The sequence below is a fragment of the Mus caroli genome, unplaced genomic scaffold, assembly GCF_978045245.1.
Source record: "Mus caroli unplaced genomic scaffold, Mus_caroli_1 scaffold_7, whole genome shotgun sequence".
NCBI lineage: Eukaryota > Metazoa > Chordata > Mammalia > Rodentia > Muridae > Mus > Mus caroli.
Genome location: NW_028227262.1, coordinates 120,426,196 through 120,442,579, shown reverse-complemented (window position 1 = coordinate 120,442,579; position 16,384 = coordinate 120,426,196). Strand labels below are relative to the sequence as shown.

The window sequence follows — 16,384 nt, the reverse complement described above, 5'->3', positions numbered from 1 at the left end:
GTTGCAGGCCTTGAGTGGTCAGAGTCACCTCTACTCCATACTCCCACATGTTTAAGGTTGCAGTGGGAGCCGAATTGACTCCTCCTGTGATAGTGACAGTTTCGGGAACTGCTGGTCATTGGGCTCAGGCCTGGGAGTCATCCCATCACATGCCCCACCCACCTCAGTAAGTCCCTCAAGTGTGGCATCCCCACATCTTCCTGTAGAGGCCAGGCCCTGATGGGACTCCCAGGCACAACCAGGACAGGGGCCAGCCACCCCGAGGGCAAAGGACAGAAACAGGATCCCAGAGGCATTGATAACTGCTTGATTTATTCAGATTATTTAATATACAATGACATAATTGTGACCCCAAAGTGTGCAAAGTTAAAGCCTTCAACTGCAGCTGAGAAGAGAGGGCAGGGGTGGGACACTTGGGGATGGTGGTGAGTCAGGAATGAAGGGCAGGTGGTCATCAGCAGGCCCTCCCCGGGCTCAGAGATGGGGAAGTCAGCCGAGGAGCAGACCCCATGGGAGCCTCAAGCCAGAGGAAGGGGGCAGAGACCTCCCCCTGGCCTAGGTCCAGAACCCACAGTGCCACATGGCTGAGAGGATAGCACGCCAGGGACGGGCCAGAGGCAGGGTCAGGAGAGCACCATTTCCTGGAAGGAAGGGGGCAGCGAGAGAGAGAGAGAGAGAGAGAGAGAGAGAGAGAGAGAGAGAGAGAGAGAGAGAGAGAGAGAGAGAGGTGCCCTATAGGAGAAGCCAGGAGGGGCTACCTTCCCCAGGGGTCAGAGTTGGACATTGGGCCAGAGCAGGCTGCAGTGAAAAAGACCTGAGGCAGGCACAGGGCCTGAGAGCCAAGGCTGACTGGGCTCAGGGAACTGAAGGAGGGTGAACCCAGAAGATCTTAAGGGGCAGCCTGGCACGGGGGTGGGGGCTACCTGACTCTGTGGGGTTGCCCAGGAGAGGGGCCTGTGGCCCCTCAGGGACTCCACTCCTCTCCCTGGAAAGGAGCTGGGGAACCCGTAGTGCAAATCTATGGACCACTCAGTTCTGGAGGGAGGCTGTTCCTAGAGGGGGGGCCCGGGGTTCGCCCCCTCCACTGCCTTGGCCGCTGCTGCTGTCCTCAGTACAGCCGCTTCTCGTAACTGTGAAGACAAAGAAGACAGGGCTAAGAGAAGATGTGTGGCCTCTACTCTCTTCCCAGCATCCTCTTGCCCATGGTCCCCCGGGTTTGGGAATAGGGCAAGGGGCTGCAGAGCTTGCCTCTCAGCCAGGGGGCTGGAGGAGGCAGAGGTGGCCCTGGACCTCTGTCTTCCTCTGGCCAAGGCTGCATGAAAAACCATGCCAGTGCTAAAGGAACCTGTGCTCCTTCCTGCCGATGCCACACCTGAGTGGATCGTCCTTGGTGGCCAGGAGGGGGAGACAGCTCAGGCAAGCACAGCCATCCTCACGGAGCAGACTTCAACTAGCTCAACCTTTGGTACCCTGTTTCCACCATGCCCCCCCATAGTCTCGGGCCCTTCACAATGGGGTAGCCCCAGGCCTGTAACCACAGGCATCTCTTGGTACCCCACAATGAGGTTCGTGTTTTGATTGGTTGAGGGGCCATGGTTGGATGAGGGTCCATGATTGGCCTCCTCCACCATGATGCTGGGAGTGAGGACCAGAAGGGCCCATCTGGGTCCATGTCTCCTGATTAGGCTCCAGCACTACTCCCCACCCAATCCCCATTCTCCCAGCCCACGGCCCACCCAGACTGCCCCTGCTCTATTCTACGCCTGGCCCCGGCAGCGCAGTTACTTACACGGCAGAAAGGTATAGCTATGGGAGGGTGGGGCAGAAAGAGACACAGGTTAGATGCCCGCCTATGATTAGGGAGATGGGTCCTCTCGACCAGGGCGGGCTGCATGCCTACAACTACTGCTGCCAATGAGCTCGGCCCCCAACCCACAGTCACACCGGCATCAGGCCTGGCATCTGTCTCTCTGCCCGTTTCCCCACCAGAGGGTCCATGCCCCCATTTTCTGCCTGCCTGCCTGCCTGCCTGGGGCCACCACCAGCAAGAGCCCAACACCAGCAGCCCTACTACCAGCCACCAAGCTTCTTGAGCAAGCACGAGCTAGGAGCCCGGGTAGGGCTAGCGGCCACACCTCCCGTGCCTTGTCCTGGAAGCTACCCGAAGGGAGGGAGGGAGGGGAACAGCCAGCCTACACGAGGCTCCATGACTAGGTTCCAGGGTGGACTGGGCCCTGTAGACAGGGTAACAAGAGAGGCCATGTGGCCCCTGGAACCTCAGCTTAGCCTTTGAACCTGTCCAACCCAGTACCAGTCAGCCATGGTGAGGAGGCTACCCACTTACGAGTGTAGGCCGTGCACGCCACCCTCAATCTGGGCCGACATGGTCCGCTTCTCAAACTTGAGCTCTCCTGAGTACATCATGGATCTGAGAGGTGGACAGGTGAATAAGTCAGAAACACCCCCTTCCTCGCCCCCCAAAAAAATAAAGAAAAGAGAAAGAGAAGAGGAAAGAGGAAAACCTCCCAGGACCCTCTGCTGCCCTTTCAAGTTGCAACACTCACCGCAGGACAGACAGGCTTTGGGCCCCAATATCCTGGCAGCCATGCTGGATCCCTGCTATGAGGTAGGGCACAAACTTCTGAATGGAGCCTTTATCCTGGATGGAGCCTGAGACACCTTGTGCGATCTTCACCTTATCCCCCTCGCTGCATGGAAGGTGGGGAGGCTAAGCTGAGCAGCCAGAGGCTCCAAGTACCCAACCCTGCCTCTCCAAGGTACAGATAGAATACCGCCCAGAAGGATCCCCACAGCAGCCTCCGCCACATACTAGGCTACAAGAGAAACAATGTATCCGGGTCTCTGGTCAGGTCAGGCTACATCTGCCACTTTGCATGTCTGTGAGTCTCCACAACTTGGGAATGCGGTCTCAGGTATCCATCTGAAGTCAAGGCCATGGGGGAGTCCAAGGAAACAAAGACAAACCTGAAGTATCTTTTCTGGCTGCTGCTGCTCTTCTCCATGGCATCCAGAGAACCCATGCCCCGGTACTTCTTCAGCCTCACCCCATCTGAGAAGAAGTATTCACCAGGTGCCTCCGTGGTGGCAGCCAGGAGGGAGCCCATCATCACTGCAGAGATCAAGGTTGAGGGCTAAATGCCTCCTGCTCCACACAGGAGTCTGACTGCCCCTCTGGCTTCTAGTCCTCAATACCAAGTGTTCCCCTCACCTGTAGAGGCTCCAAGTGCCAGGGCTTTGACCACATGGCCCACGGTCTGGATGCCACCATCCGCTATTACCGGCACCCCAAAACGCCGGGCGTACTCGGCCACCTTGTAGACAGCAGTCCCCTGGGGTCGGCCACAGGCCATCACTGGGGAAAGGGGGATGTAAGGGACAGAGATGGATCAGTGGTCTTCTCCTTGTATCTATCCCCGCCAATGGAGAAAGGATGGTGAAGATGGTGTTTCTGAGGCCTAAGGCAGGAGAAAGTCATTTTAGGTTCCTAGGTCACCCACCACTAACTAGCAGGACCATAAAGGATATGGATCAGGGGATCAGTGCGAGCCATCAGACGCATGACCTCAAGACTGGCGGTCTCTAGCACCAGCCGCTGTGGAGGCATGGCTTCCTGTAAAGAAGTCCTTTGCATTAGCAGCTAATACCAGAGCTGGGTTCCTATGGCCTCCTTTGGAATACGGCTTTGCTCTCAACCTCACCTGGGGGCTGGGGCAATGTGGGTCTATGGAATCCCTGGATGTTCAGAGACTTGTTTCTTTCACACCACTGGCATGATCTGGTCACAAATGGGATCCAAACCCTCAGCTATCTTCCACCACACACACACACACACACACTAGAAAGTGTCACACTAACCTTAGAGGGTGGTACCAACAGCGTCCCCACCACCAGTCCGAAAAGCAGGTTGGTCCACTCCCAAAAGCCACATGTCCTCGTCTGCCTATACCTGCCTCTTCCCACAACTATGCCAAGACAGGGTAAAGCACACACCAGATCCCCGCTCCTGAGAATCGCCTAGTGGGGCAGATACTCATGTATCTATAGAAGAAGAGGCCAGAGTGGTTCTAAATGGCAGCCCTTCCTCCTCCTCCTGCGGATACCCACCTTCCTGGGTGATGCAGATGGAACCACAGCCCATGCCCACACGAAGCCCGTCCACACCAGCATCAATCAAGTTCTTGGCCTGGGCTGCTGTCACCACTGGGGATGGAGGAAGCCGACAGAGGAATGTGAGGACAGTGTCCCCATCCTGCCCAGGAATGTCCTGGGATCTTAGTATATCTCCCCCAGCCTAAATGTTCACCAATGCCCATCCTACCCCTTATCCCCCATGCCTGGAAGAATGTCATCACCTAGGAGTTCTGGGGGGCTGAGGGGGGCCACTCCACACTCACCATTTCCCCCAATCACCTGGAGATGGGGGTACTTCTGCTTGATATAGTGCACCATGGCGATCTGATACACTGAATTCCCCTGGGATGAATCCTGTTAGCAGGGACAAAAAAGCTCAAGCTAAACAGCCAAGTCCCCTCACGGGAGTTAGGGACCAGCACTCAGAGAGCTGCTGCTAACTAAGTTAAACACTGAGCGAAACAAGTGAGCCTGTATAAAGCTGAGCTCAGTGCTGGGCAAATGGGGCCTCTCAGTGAGTGTGAGTTGTAATTATCAGGGTAAATGAGCTTGTATGTGAGGAGAAAGCCTTGGAGGGAGGGCCATGGTTTGTTCTGGGCTCTACAATTAGCCTAGTTCTGATACCAGAGAAGCAGAAAGAGAGCAAAGTGGGGAGTAAAGGCTTAATAGAGGTGAATGAGCCTCACAAGCCTGATGCAGGGAACCCGCCACCTCCTTACTAGTACTATGACGTCAGCGCCGGCCTGAGTGAGCAGGTCCAGGCGGTATTTGTCATCCTCACGGGTGCCCACAGCTGCCCCACACAACAGCTGTTTGTGGGAGTCCTTGGAGGCCAGAGGGTAGTCTCTGTTCTTCTTCAGGTCTGTGCGCGCAATGATGGCTACCAGCTCATCTTGATCGTTGACTATGGGCAGCTTCCCTGACCAGGAGGAGAGAGAAGCAGGGTAGTGGGTAGAAGAACCAGAAGGAAATAGTACGAGAGACCCCTGAAGTACCTAAGTTAGCCACTAGGTGACAGCACCCACCCAGGACCTGGACCTCTTTCCAAAGATCAGGAAGCAAAGAGCCTTCCCAAGCAAGCGAGTTCCTAAGGCTCTTCCTTCCTGCCCAGGCTGGTTTGGTGGGACAGGCAGCCCCTGAACCCTGGCAACTTTTCACTTGCTGGAGCACGTCACTGTACAAAGTACCCAGACAAGGTCTTAATGTGAGACTGCCCTGAGGGAGGAACATGGATCCTCTCTGCCCAAAGCAAATCCTAAGAACTCTCCACCGGGGACCTGGGAAGCAACAGCCCACAGGAACTTAACGTACGTCATACAAACAGTCGCTCTTTCGGATATATTTAATTGCGGGACTTTTCAAAGACTCTGAGAAGTCAATGGGTAATTTTCTTCTTTCTTTTGGTTTTTGACACAGGGTCCCCCCTCCCCCCCCCATATGAAGTTTTGGCTGTCCTGGAACTTCCCTCTTCCTCAGTCCTTTCCCAGACTTCTAAGACTGGAAAGCTCTTTTACTATGACAAGCACCTCTCAGGACTAGTTTGGAAAAACACTGGGAAGACACTGAATTAGGACTGGGCTTCTGTAAGCAGGTAGTGGAGTATCGGGGAACCTGCTTCAGACTGCCTAGGGTTATTCACGTTTTCTCCAAGACATTATTGGGCCAATACAAGAGCTGAGGAATAATGGAAATTCTGCTGTACAGGAAGCTGGGGTGTCTACTCCCTAGTACCTTTCTTGCTGCGCTGCAAGATCTCATTTGCTTCTTTCAATGTCACACCTGCTGGAGCCACCACCAGCTCGACCCTCGGAGTCATCACCTGTGGGGCCAGGAACATTTGCCTGCAGGTTGGCAGGTGAGAGAGACGGAGCCAGGCCTCCCTATGGTCCCTGGTCACAGGCACCAGTCTGGGGCCCCCGGGGGTGGAGTTCCCTCTGTGATGCAGCTCTGCCTTCCCTGCCCTGCAGGCACCTCACTGAGGAGGGTGGTGTGGTCCTTCTCAGCAAGGAAGTCAATGTCTCGGGAGGTGACGATGCCCACCAGCTTGCTCCCCATGGTGCCCGTCGCGGTGATGGGGATACCAGAGAAGCCATGCTGTATCTTGGCCTCCAGAACATCACCCACAGTATGTGAAGGGCTCAGGACCACAGGGTCTGTGATGAAGCCTTGCTCAAACTTCTGTAGACAGAAGAAGAAAAGAGCTGCAAGAAACCCAAAGGTGTCACATAGCCTGGCCACCAGGGACACAGGGGACCCTGATAGGCCATTGAAAAGTGAGAGTCCTCAATACGGTGAGAACCAATGGGAAAATGGGGAGCTAAGCCCATATTTCATTGTAAGGAAGGGAACCTAGGTCCCACATCAGTTAGAGGATCAAGTAGACTGCATGTTTTTGAGGGTGAGTCCAGTACTTGCCTTGACCTTCCGTACTTCATTGGCCTGGAACTCTGGGGTACAGTTGTGGTGAATGAAACCAATTCCTCCCATGAGCTGGTATAGAAGGGAGGTATGGTAAGAGCAAAGGCTAGCCTCCTCTTCCCTCTGCACACCCCGTTCCTGTTCATCCCCACCCAGGCAAGCGACTCACAGCCATTGCAATGGCCATATCAGCCTCTGTCACGGTATCCATGGGAGACGAGATCAATGGTGTCTTCAGTGTGATCTTCCGGGTCAGGGCTGATGTCAGGTCCTAAGGATAGATGCACGGTCCATTGAAGGATTTTATCCACTGGACAAACATTCGCCAGCATCTATATCCTGCATAGGCCAGGCTTTGCGGCCCAGCAGTGAGCAGTACAGCTCTTGGGGAACTGACCATTCCACTTGAAAAGAAAGTGGATGTGAGGCACATGGACAAGGTCACTTCAGTTGAAATGAAAGCCACAAAGAGCACCAGGCCCATAATCCCAAGATGAGGCAGGAAGATTAGGAGTTCAAGGTTAGCCTTGGCTAATACTGAATTCCAGGCCAGTCTGGATTATACGAGACTAAAGAGAATAGTAAAAAGGAGATGTAATGAAGAAGGAAAGAGAGAGGGGAGGGGAGACCAAGGCCAAGTAACACCAGGAACAGGGTGAATTGGATTCTAGATAACAAGGGCTGGTGAGAAAGGTAGGCCCAGGGAGGCACCTACAAGCCAGGTAGGAACATAAATGGCTAAAGGTCTGGAGCTCAAGAAAAAGATCAGGATTGTTAACACAGGACGCACATCCTTACTCGAAAGATCCCAAATCCAAATGCTTTACAAGCTAAAGTATTTTGAGTACAGACAGGATCACAAGTGCAATGTTCCACACCTGACCTCGAGTGACAAGTCACCTTCAAATGCAGGAAAAATACTCTATGACATTACCCTCAGGCAGCGTGTAAGATGGATATACAATGTAAATTAATTTTGGTTTAGATTTTGACCCGTTCCTGATTTCACACTATATATATGCAAATATTCCCCAAAAATCAAGTCTACAAATCTGCAAGCATTTTGGTCTTGAGTATTTTGAATAAGAGACATTTCTCCTAAATACATTTGTGGGTTGTCTGTTTGTACATGGCTAGACCCTGGACCCTTCTGAGAATCAGGCTGATAAATACTAATCTAGCCCCCAAATTCTCCAAACAAACTCTAAATGAAACCTTTCAGACTCACAGGCCCCTGCAGGACATGCGAGCAGAGCTCTGGGCCCACACCTAATCACACTGCCTCCTCTCCTGTCAGGCCCCAAGCAGCCAGCATAGGACAAGGAGATCCCTCATGACTAGGCAGATATCTTTCTAGTCCCTCTCTTCCTAGCAGTCAGACCAGAGTTTGGCATAGAACCAGGATGCCCAGCCCAGGATGTGCAATAAACTTTGTTAAACTAAGTGGCTAAAACAAGAAGCCTTCCTGATTGCTATCAAAAGGGAACAACCAGAATAGCCCAAATTTCCCCCACCCCCTAAAAATCTTGTCTGGGTCAGCTTTGTACACACAGGCTAAACCTGAGTTTCCTTAATATATAAGTGATCTAGGGCTGTGCACGTGCAGGCTCTCAGGCCTTTTGTGAGGGTGGAAAGAATAAACAGAAATAACCACAGCCATGGGTCTTTTAAGGAGGCATGAGTTCAAGACAGATGGCTGCCGTTCCCTGAATCGTCTTACACCATCGTCTCTACTCTTCTCAGCCTTCTAATTATTCGTCGATTTGGCTCAGTGCTAGCCCCTCATGGAAAGGAAAGCATTGTGTTCCTCTGTATCAGTCCAAAGTCCTCCCTGACCATCCCCCCAGCCCAGTCCTACCCCCTCAACCCCTCTTGCCAGTTCTTGTCCATTATGGGTCAGTGCCCAATCACTGAACACTGTATTCAAAGTGATCATAATTTTAGAGCATAGCCCTGGCTCAGCATTTCAGACAACAGCTAATCCTTATTGTCTATATAATAAAGCAGCCACGCCCAAACCGTCTCCTCACAGGACCTTTTTCTGAGCCAACCCTCCAACTTCTTCAGTGACAGAGCATCCTCTAAACTCAGAGGCTGCCACTCAAGACTCACCAGGATCTCCCCCAACCCCAGGTGCCTCTGCCCTTGACTGTGTGCCTGTCCCTCCCACAACAATAAGGGTAATAGGCAAAAGAGCATTCCCAAGGCAAGCCTCTCCCACAACCTTCCCTGGAACAAGAAGTCAGCCCCTTCCCTGAGCCAAAGGAAGAGGCACTTACCACTTCATCAGCTATGAAGTCTATGAATCCTGGGAGGATCAGGAAGTCGCTGGAAAGACAGAATGAGAGTGACCAGTGGGTAGGGTGTCCAAAAGCATTGGGGTCTGCTATCCTAGGGTTGGCAGCAGGGGGCGGGGGGTAGAGGAGCAGAAAGGATGGAATCCACTGACCCTGTGGTCCCATGAGAGGTCTTCCTCACCACCACCACAACCCCCATAATGTAGCTTCAACCTCAGGAACTATAGCCAAAATATGGCAGATGGAGGGTCTACAGATCTGGAGACCACCCAGTTTGTGAAAGGACATAGAAGTTTCCTATATGGTCACACACAGTACATACAATGCACACCTCTGAGGACTTCTCAGTCTGTTGTTTTTAGTTAGTTAGTTTTATAGATAGGTCTCGTGTAACCCAGATGGGCCGGGTTATCTGCTATATAGCCAGGGATAATACTGAACTCAACCTCTTGCTTCAAGTGATGTGATTATGAAACCTGTATTTTACTGTCATCTAAAATGACCTTGAATTCATCTTCTTGGCTCAGAGTGCTGAGATTACAGGTATGTGCCACCGTGCCTGGCTTGAGATTTCTGTCTTGACAGGTGTGGTGGTGCATACCTTTAATCCCAGCATCCAGCATTCACACAGAGGCAAAGGGATCTCTGTGAGTTTGAGGCCAGGCTAGTCTATAGAGAGTGGGTTCCAGGCCAGCCAATAGTATATAAAGAGACCCTGTCTCAGAAAAAAAAAAAATCCTTAGTCCTAACAAAAGCAAAGAATAACTCAACACAAAAAACAGAAGCTACACTGCAGGGGGGGGGGGCTCATCTCTATAATCCCAGTACTTAGGGAGGTAGAGACAGAAGGATTGGGGTTGAAGCCAGTTTGTGCTACAAGATCCTGCTTCAGAAGAACAAAACAATAGCAGAACAACAGAGAATCCGGGTTAAGGATGTAACTTAGTAATAAAGCATTGCCTATTGTAACTTAGTAATAAAGCTTTGCCTATTGTGTACAAGGTTCTAGGTTAACTTAGTAATAAAGCTTTGCCTATTGTGTACGAGGTTCTGGGTTGGATTCTCAGCACTGCAAGAGAGAAAAGAAAACACAGAATCTGAAAATGAGTTTGCAATGCAACATGACCCAAGCACAGCCCAGCACAGCCCAAGGCTGGGGCTGCTGAGTCACACAAGGTTCAAAGCAGCTGGAGGGACCCCAGAGACCTGAGCTCAGGACATGTTCTGACAGAGCAGGCACTGGGGCAGGAGCAACCAACATACATGGGAAGGACAGCCAGAAGTCCTAACAATTAGGACCTGCCAGAGCATAGCAGCTGTCAGCGTGAGTGAGGTTAACAGTCAAGTGCAGCCTAGGAAGAAAGAGCAGGCCTGCATGGTAATTCTAGGTATACACTGCCACAAGGCCAGGGATGCTACGGGCACAGTCTACCCGAAGTCACAGTGAGCCTAGATGGACACACTCAGAAGCAAACGACCCAAGTTCAAATACACTCTGAGCCCAGCTAGGCAAAGCAGGAGGCACTTCTCATGTAGGAAACAAAAGCCACAGGGCAGATAGGAGTGCTGTGACTAACTTGCCACCAGGCCTAAAAGAAAATTTAATGGTTCGCCTTCAAACTTCCCTAGGAGTGCAGTAAAACTCCTATCAAAGATAGAGCCCCTTTTAGTCATCAAAGACCACCAAGGCAGCAAAGAACTTTTACCCCACCTTGACCTCCCCTGGCAGCCTATTTCCTTCTGTGGTACACTTAGAGGCCAGAGAAGAAACACCCGAGTCTGGGCCCATTGGCATTTTCTAGATAAAAATCACCCTTCACCCGTGGGTCGGCAGGAGGGCGCCCTCCTCAGAACAACCGGAAAGCTGACAGACAAACAGGACTATTTATGAGCCAGGGTAGAGATGACAGGTGACAGGCCACAGATGCTATTGACTCTCCAGCAGCTACTCTGCCCTAATCGAGGGTTCTGATGCTCCTTCCTGGCAGGGATGTCGTCCTGCAGCCAGGAGACACAGCTAGTGCCAGGCCTGCAGGGAGAACTGGCCGAGGGCCCACAGGAAAATGCAAACTAAGCTTGAGGCAGACAGGTAAGTCTCTACCTTTCTCCAAAAGGCCACGTGGAGTGGGCTTGAAAGGTTGGCACAGAATATTCATGGAGGGCATCAGTCCCAACCTATGGGCAGGAAGCCGCACAAGTGGAAGGGGGGGGGGCTGGACTAGATATGGAGAGACAAGGGCCACATTACTGCCAAATGGGCCCCTTCCTGGGGATTATTATTCAACCAGCTGCCTGAGATGGGATCCTGGGACCTCCCTGCTTTCACGGTGAGGCATGGATCATGTGGTTAAAGACCCCCTAGAATAGCCACTTCTCGTTTTCCTACATGTCCCAAGGCCTCTCCAGGATGGCCAAGACACCCAGGAGAATAACAAGGGGGCAGGCTGGCCTCGGATTTTAGCCAGTTATCAGTCAAGGCTCCCTGGGCAGTGATGTCGCTGTGCCACGTCCCTCTCTATTCTCGGTGCAAGCCTCCTTCCTTCCCTTGCCCAGCCCCCACTGGCCCCAAGTCACTCTTATTGGGCGAGGGCATTCGGGCGTCAGCGAGGAGCAGCCGTGCACGTGCGGGGCGGGGGCCAGGGGCCGCCAGGCGGCGGCGTGCTCACCCAGGTAGGGCTAATCTCGGCGCTTACTTGTAGGTGAGGCCATCCGCGTTGGCGAAGAGCTGCTGCGCGGTGAGCCCATCCTCGGGAACGTAGCCGGTGCCGCCGCTGATCAGGTAGTCCGCCATGCTGCTGGGAGACACCGCGACCCGACATAAACACCCGCGCGGGCCGCCCCGCTGCCACTGCCTCCGCCGCCGCCGCTGCTGCTGACGCGCACCGAGGCCAAGCTGCCGCTGTGGGCCGGGGGCGGGGGCTGCGGCTACGGAGGGAGGCCCCGGGCGCCGCCCTCTCCTCCAGCCCCTCCTTCGGGGATCTCTGCCTCCGCCCCTCGTCGCACAAAGGCCCTGCCCGGCTCGCCCTGCTGCCACTGCTGCACTCACGCCCCGATCACCCGCAATGGCACCTCGACTCTGGCGACCAGGCCGGGGGTTGAGGGCAGGATGTGTGACCAGAGAAAGAGCCAAGCGTAGACACGCCCCCTTCGCTGCTCTTCAACGTGCTCCCCGGAACCCCAGCAGTGGACCTCACAGGGCTCACCCCTAAGATTCCTTAGGCCACTGTGCCCCTTAGTCTCCCATTACCTCCCCTAGGGGTACCTCTAACATGGCCCTGTCTTTTTCCAGTAATTATTCTCCCAACTCTAATAAAAGCCCCAGAGCTCTGAAATATCAGTCTGAACTCAAAATTCCCCAACACACAGGAGATGGGCCTTGGATCACTATTCTTGCCCGGACCCCACGCAATTCCTAAGGCACAAGCATTTCTCTCTCTCTCTCTCTCTCTCTCTCTCTCTCTCTCTCTCTCTCTCTCTCCCTCTCCCTCTCCCTCTCCCTCTCTCTCTCTATCTCTCTCTCTCTATCTCTCTCTCCTTCTTTCTTTCTTTCTTTCTTTCTTTCTTTCTTTCTTTCTTTCTTTCTTTCTTTCTTTCAGCAATGCTTGACATTTGAGAAGCCTTAGAGTCATCTGCCATCCTCAAAGCATTTTTCATAAATGAGCACATATATTCTACAATCTATTAATTGGCAGTTATTGGCCCTCCTCATGCATAGGTGCAGAAGGGGAAGGGCTATTCCCAGTCCCAGACTACACACACACACACACACACACACACACACACACACAGAGAGAGAAGGGGAGTGGAGGGAGGGAGGGAAGAGCCTTCATTCTCAGCTCCTGAAAGATCTAGAGACCAGGAAGGAGTCTAAAGAAGAACATTTGTTTTGAGTAGGGATAATAATGTCAGGTTAAAAACTGGGGAAAACTCAAAGGTTTGGGGCAGTGGCATAAACAAGTATACATACAAACAAGGACAGAAGCAGGCAATTTTAAAGTTTTTTCCCTTTAGGAGAACCTAAGTGGCCAGTTCTGAGCAACTAGCAAGACCTAGATTTCAATCTGAGAGACAAGAAGATTAGGTAGCAAACCCATTCACACGTGGAGAAAGGTGGAGGTGGCCAGAAGGGTTATCCCAGACCATTACCCTTTCCCCCAGCCACTAGCCTGCCCTCCTGACGTTCCCACACATTTGGGGAGAAAACCAGGTGTCCTGGGGACACTCTTCTCCCTCCCTGCCTTGAGAGCTGCTGTGTCTCCTTTTCTCCCCATCCCAGGAAGGCTGGGTTTGTTTACCTCTCACAGTGTGGTGACAGCCAGGCCCAGGGGAGCCTTGGCTTCCAAGTCACCAGGCTCTCTGGGGTGCCCAACCTCCCCAATGGTACCCCCGGGACTCTGCCAGGAAAACAGAGGCTATTCCATGCATGTGCAAAGGGAAAGGCAAGTCTCCCATGGAGCTCAGCATTACAGAGGATTTACAGATGTCTTCTTGGCTCTTGGGAGGTGGGCACCAGTGGAGCCCAAAGGATAGGGCCTGGTGTGAGCCCCGAAGACCCTGGAGCATGGGAAAGGAAGGAGAGTGTCGGAGTCCTTGGCAAAGCAGGGATTGGTATCTGCTTGCCAGGGATCCTCTCGGGTTCTCCAACCCTCAGGGCTTCATTCTAGAAGCCCAGGCCAGATGGGGAGCCAGCACTAGAACCTCTTGCTTGTTACTTATAGTCAGAACAGCGAGACTAGCCAGAAGACACACCCTGGTTATTCTGAACCACCCTTCCTGGACACAGAAGAAATAGCCACCATATCAATAATAGGCTCTGAGCATGGCCTGTCCCAGTGGTCTCTCTGGGTTTCTAAGGAGCCTACTATGGGTCACTATTCCCTACATCATGAGTCAAGACTGGCTCTGGTTCAGCCAAGGCTGGTGGTGCCCAGAACAGCTAGACCCCATCACCTCAGGCAACTTTAATGTGTCATCTGCCTCAGCCTAGGACTTTGGGTCCCAAGAGAGGAGACTGGCAGCTATGGGGAGGGTCACCTTGCCAGTGATTACAGACTTCAGGGCCCCATTCTCCCTCCTGCTTTGACCTATGTCAGAGCTCTTCATTACTCTAAGCTGCTGGGCTCAAGGCTGAGTTAGGCTGTCCTTTTCTAGAGACTTAATCCATCCCCCTGGCTTCCCCCCTCCCTCTTCCTGCAATTCCCCAGCTGCTTCCTCCATAGGGAGGAGACACCAGGCAACCAGTGGGCCTCTTTAACGCAAGGAAGGGCAGCTGGTCCCCTGAGACTCCCCTCCTCACAGCTTCAAGGGCAGGGGGCAGGCCCAAGGCAGCTGCTCAGGGGAATAGGGGAATAGTGTCCACCAGGGCACTAAAGTTCAGGCAAGCAGCCCAGAGGACTCTATCTGATCTGAGGTTGTTTAGAGGAACAAGATTTCAAAACAACACTTTTAGGGGGGAAAAGGTAAAGACAACATTAGCATTGTTAAACCGGGATAAGTGGGCAGGGCTCACCCAAGTTCAAGCCAGAGAGACCAGTAACGGTGCTGGACTCAAGCTTCTCAGAGAACCCTTGCCTCTTCCTACAACTTCAGGTTGGTGGAGGCAGATGGAGGTCTTAGCCGGCAGGTTTTGGATTTTATACTGGCCTGGCTGGGGTCCAAGTTTACACAGGCCATTCTGAGCCTAAGTGGGGGCGGGAAGTGTGGGGTTGGCACTGTCCCTTTGATGCAGCAGTACATCTGAAAAAGAGATGCACCCGCCTGAACTCTGAGATTCTACAGTTCTAGTTTCCTTCGTGCTCACAAGTGCCGTGGCCCGCTTCCTCCCATATAGTGGCACCTCTCTAAAACCCCAAGCCCTCCAACCTAGATTTCTATTATAGAAAAACGGATGGCAGGTTGCTTAAGCCTAAGTCAGTTCTAAAGAGACAGCCAGCAACGGCAGGAGGGGCTGGGCTTCGTAGCCCCTAAAGCCGTTAAAAGTTCTTACATAAGCGGCCAGACCCTGGGCAGAAGAACTACCTGGCTAATTCCCCAGACCACCCTCCCCTCAAAGCCCAGCTGCCAGGTCACCTCCCCAAGCTGCTGAGCACCAGCAGATGGGGTAGAGAAAGAAGTCCAAATCCCCTGGACCGGAAGGACAGTAGGATTGCATTTCAAACTGCGATACAATCCAGAGATTAGCCGCTGTCTCTTTTTTCAGCTCGTTCCCTTGAGGCCCAGTTCACTGCCCCAACTCTTTCTCCAGCGACCCTCATTCATTGCCTTCCAGAACCCCTGCATTGGGGTACAAGTCTTTCCAAGGAGTGAACAGCAGCAGCCTCACTGGATCTCAGTGCCTGGTGAGGAAGTGCAAGTACCTTCCCCTGGTCCTAGGGAGACACTCAATCCGGACACCCACACCTATTGAATACAGTTGTAGGAAGAAGAAAGCTGAGGAGAAAGCAACGTTGGACCGGGACTCCAACAAGCACTTTTTGTACCCCAGAGGTCGGAGCCACTTGTACCAAGCGTCGCTGAGTGTGTAGTATAGGTCGGATCTTAGATAAAATGTTAGGGAGCGATATTACAACCTGCGCCCTCTCCCCAGCTCCCCGGAGTAACGCGGCACTGAACTGTTTGCACAGTGCCCGCCTGCATCCGCCAGCCAAGAATCAGGTGTATGACAGTCTAACTGCGTCTGGGGAAGTGCAATGGCAGTAGAGGGGACCTGCCCCTGGCCTCCCCAGCAGCGCTACCCGGTCTCCCGGCGTTGCCGCGCCCTTCTCTGCCGCCCGCCCCGGATGCGCCCGCGCGCCTTGCCCTGGGCGTCACCTCTCCGGCTCGTAGCCGGCCTGCAGCAGGCGGGCGCTGTACCGCTGCGCCGCGGTCTCATGTCCCGGGTGTTGCCGGGCTCCGGGCTCTGGAGCGGCAGCCGCTCCGCCTCCCTGCAGCAGCGGCGAGAGCAGCCCGGACTCCGGTGGGGGTGAGAGCCGTTCCTCCATGCCATGCGGAGGCCGCAGCTCTGGGCGGCGGGAGCCTCTCCGCGTGGAGGCTCCCGAACCGGGGTAGGCAATAAGAGCCCCAGTCCGCTCCGGGAGGGGGCGGGGTAGTGGGCGGGGTCTACTACTAGGGGCGGGGCTGGGTGTTTGGAGGCGGGGCTCTGGAAGAGCTGGTTTGGGGTCCTGGAGTCAATAGAGCTCCGTCCTTGGCACTACGCTCTGTTCCGCCCCGATGAGACGCCACTCAGGCTGAAAAGTAAGCAGATGAGCAGATGGTGAGGTGGAGCGAGATTTGTGTTCTTCAAGGACCCAACTGAAGAGGACCTCCGCTGTACCCTGTCTCGTGCACCTTCGAGTTTCTCCTGGTTTCATCTGAGGAAAAGGAGCGCAAACACCAGGGTAATGAACTATTATTGCATGGCCTCTTGGAGTGCTTCCAGTCCTGGGCAAGAGAGGTGGGACACTCCATCAAGCCCTACCTATTCAACAACCCTCACCATTTCTTTATACTGCTACCCAGAGAAGACAAACAGGCTACTG

The 16,384-nt window shown here is 53.5% G+C and overlaps 1 protein-coding gene across 5 annotated transcripts; it reads right to left on the bottom strand.

Annotated features, from left to right (window-relative positions):
- Positions 1–291: 291 nt before the first annotated feature.
- Impdh1 (inosine monophosphate dehydrogenase 1) lies at positions 292–15,934 on the bottom strand. 5 transcript variants are annotated; one of them, XM_085840777.1, is made up of 17 exons: positions 15,678–15,934; positions 11,561–11,662; positions 8,850–8,898; positions 6,740–6,841; positions 6,568–6,642; positions 6,124–6,330; positions 5,884–5,971; positions 4,872–5,071; positions 4,416–4,506; positions 4,126–4,221; positions 3,230–3,373; positions 2,986–3,130; positions 2,565–2,708; positions 2,345–2,428; positions 2,136–2,234; positions 1,790–1,806; positions 292–1,130 (listed from the first exon to the last, which is right to left on the bottom strand). In XM_085840777.1, the coding sequence occupies exons 1-17, from the start codon at positions 15,845–15,847 to the stop codon at positions 1,030–1,032; spliced, it is 1,914 nt and encodes a 637-aa protein (XP_085696903.1). In that variant the 5' UTR covers positions 15,848–15,934; the 3' UTR covers positions 292–1,029. The 5 variants fall into 5 exon arrangements, with proteins under 5 accessions (XP_085696903.1, XP_085696904.1, XP_085696905.1 ...); XM_085840778.1 differs by having other exon boundaries at positions 11,561–11,659; positions 15,678–15,931; XM_085840779.1 differs by lacking the exon at positions 2,136–2,234.
- Between the last annotated feature and the right edge of the window lie 450 nt (positions 15,935–16,384).

Coding starts and splice junctions, on each gene's coding strand:
- Impdh1 (XM_085840777.1), bottom strand. CDS start 15,847: ATGGAGGAACGGCTCTCACCCCCACCGGAGTCCGGGCTGCTCTCGCCG. Junction 11,663..15,677: donor GCCGGCTACGAGCCGGAGAG/GTGACGCCCAGG, acceptor GGTGTCTCCCAG/CAGCATGGCGGACTACCTGA. Junction 8,899..11,560: donor GCGGATGGCCTCACCTACAA/GTAAGCGCCGAG, acceptor CTGTCTTTCCAG/CGACTTCCTGATCCTCCCAG.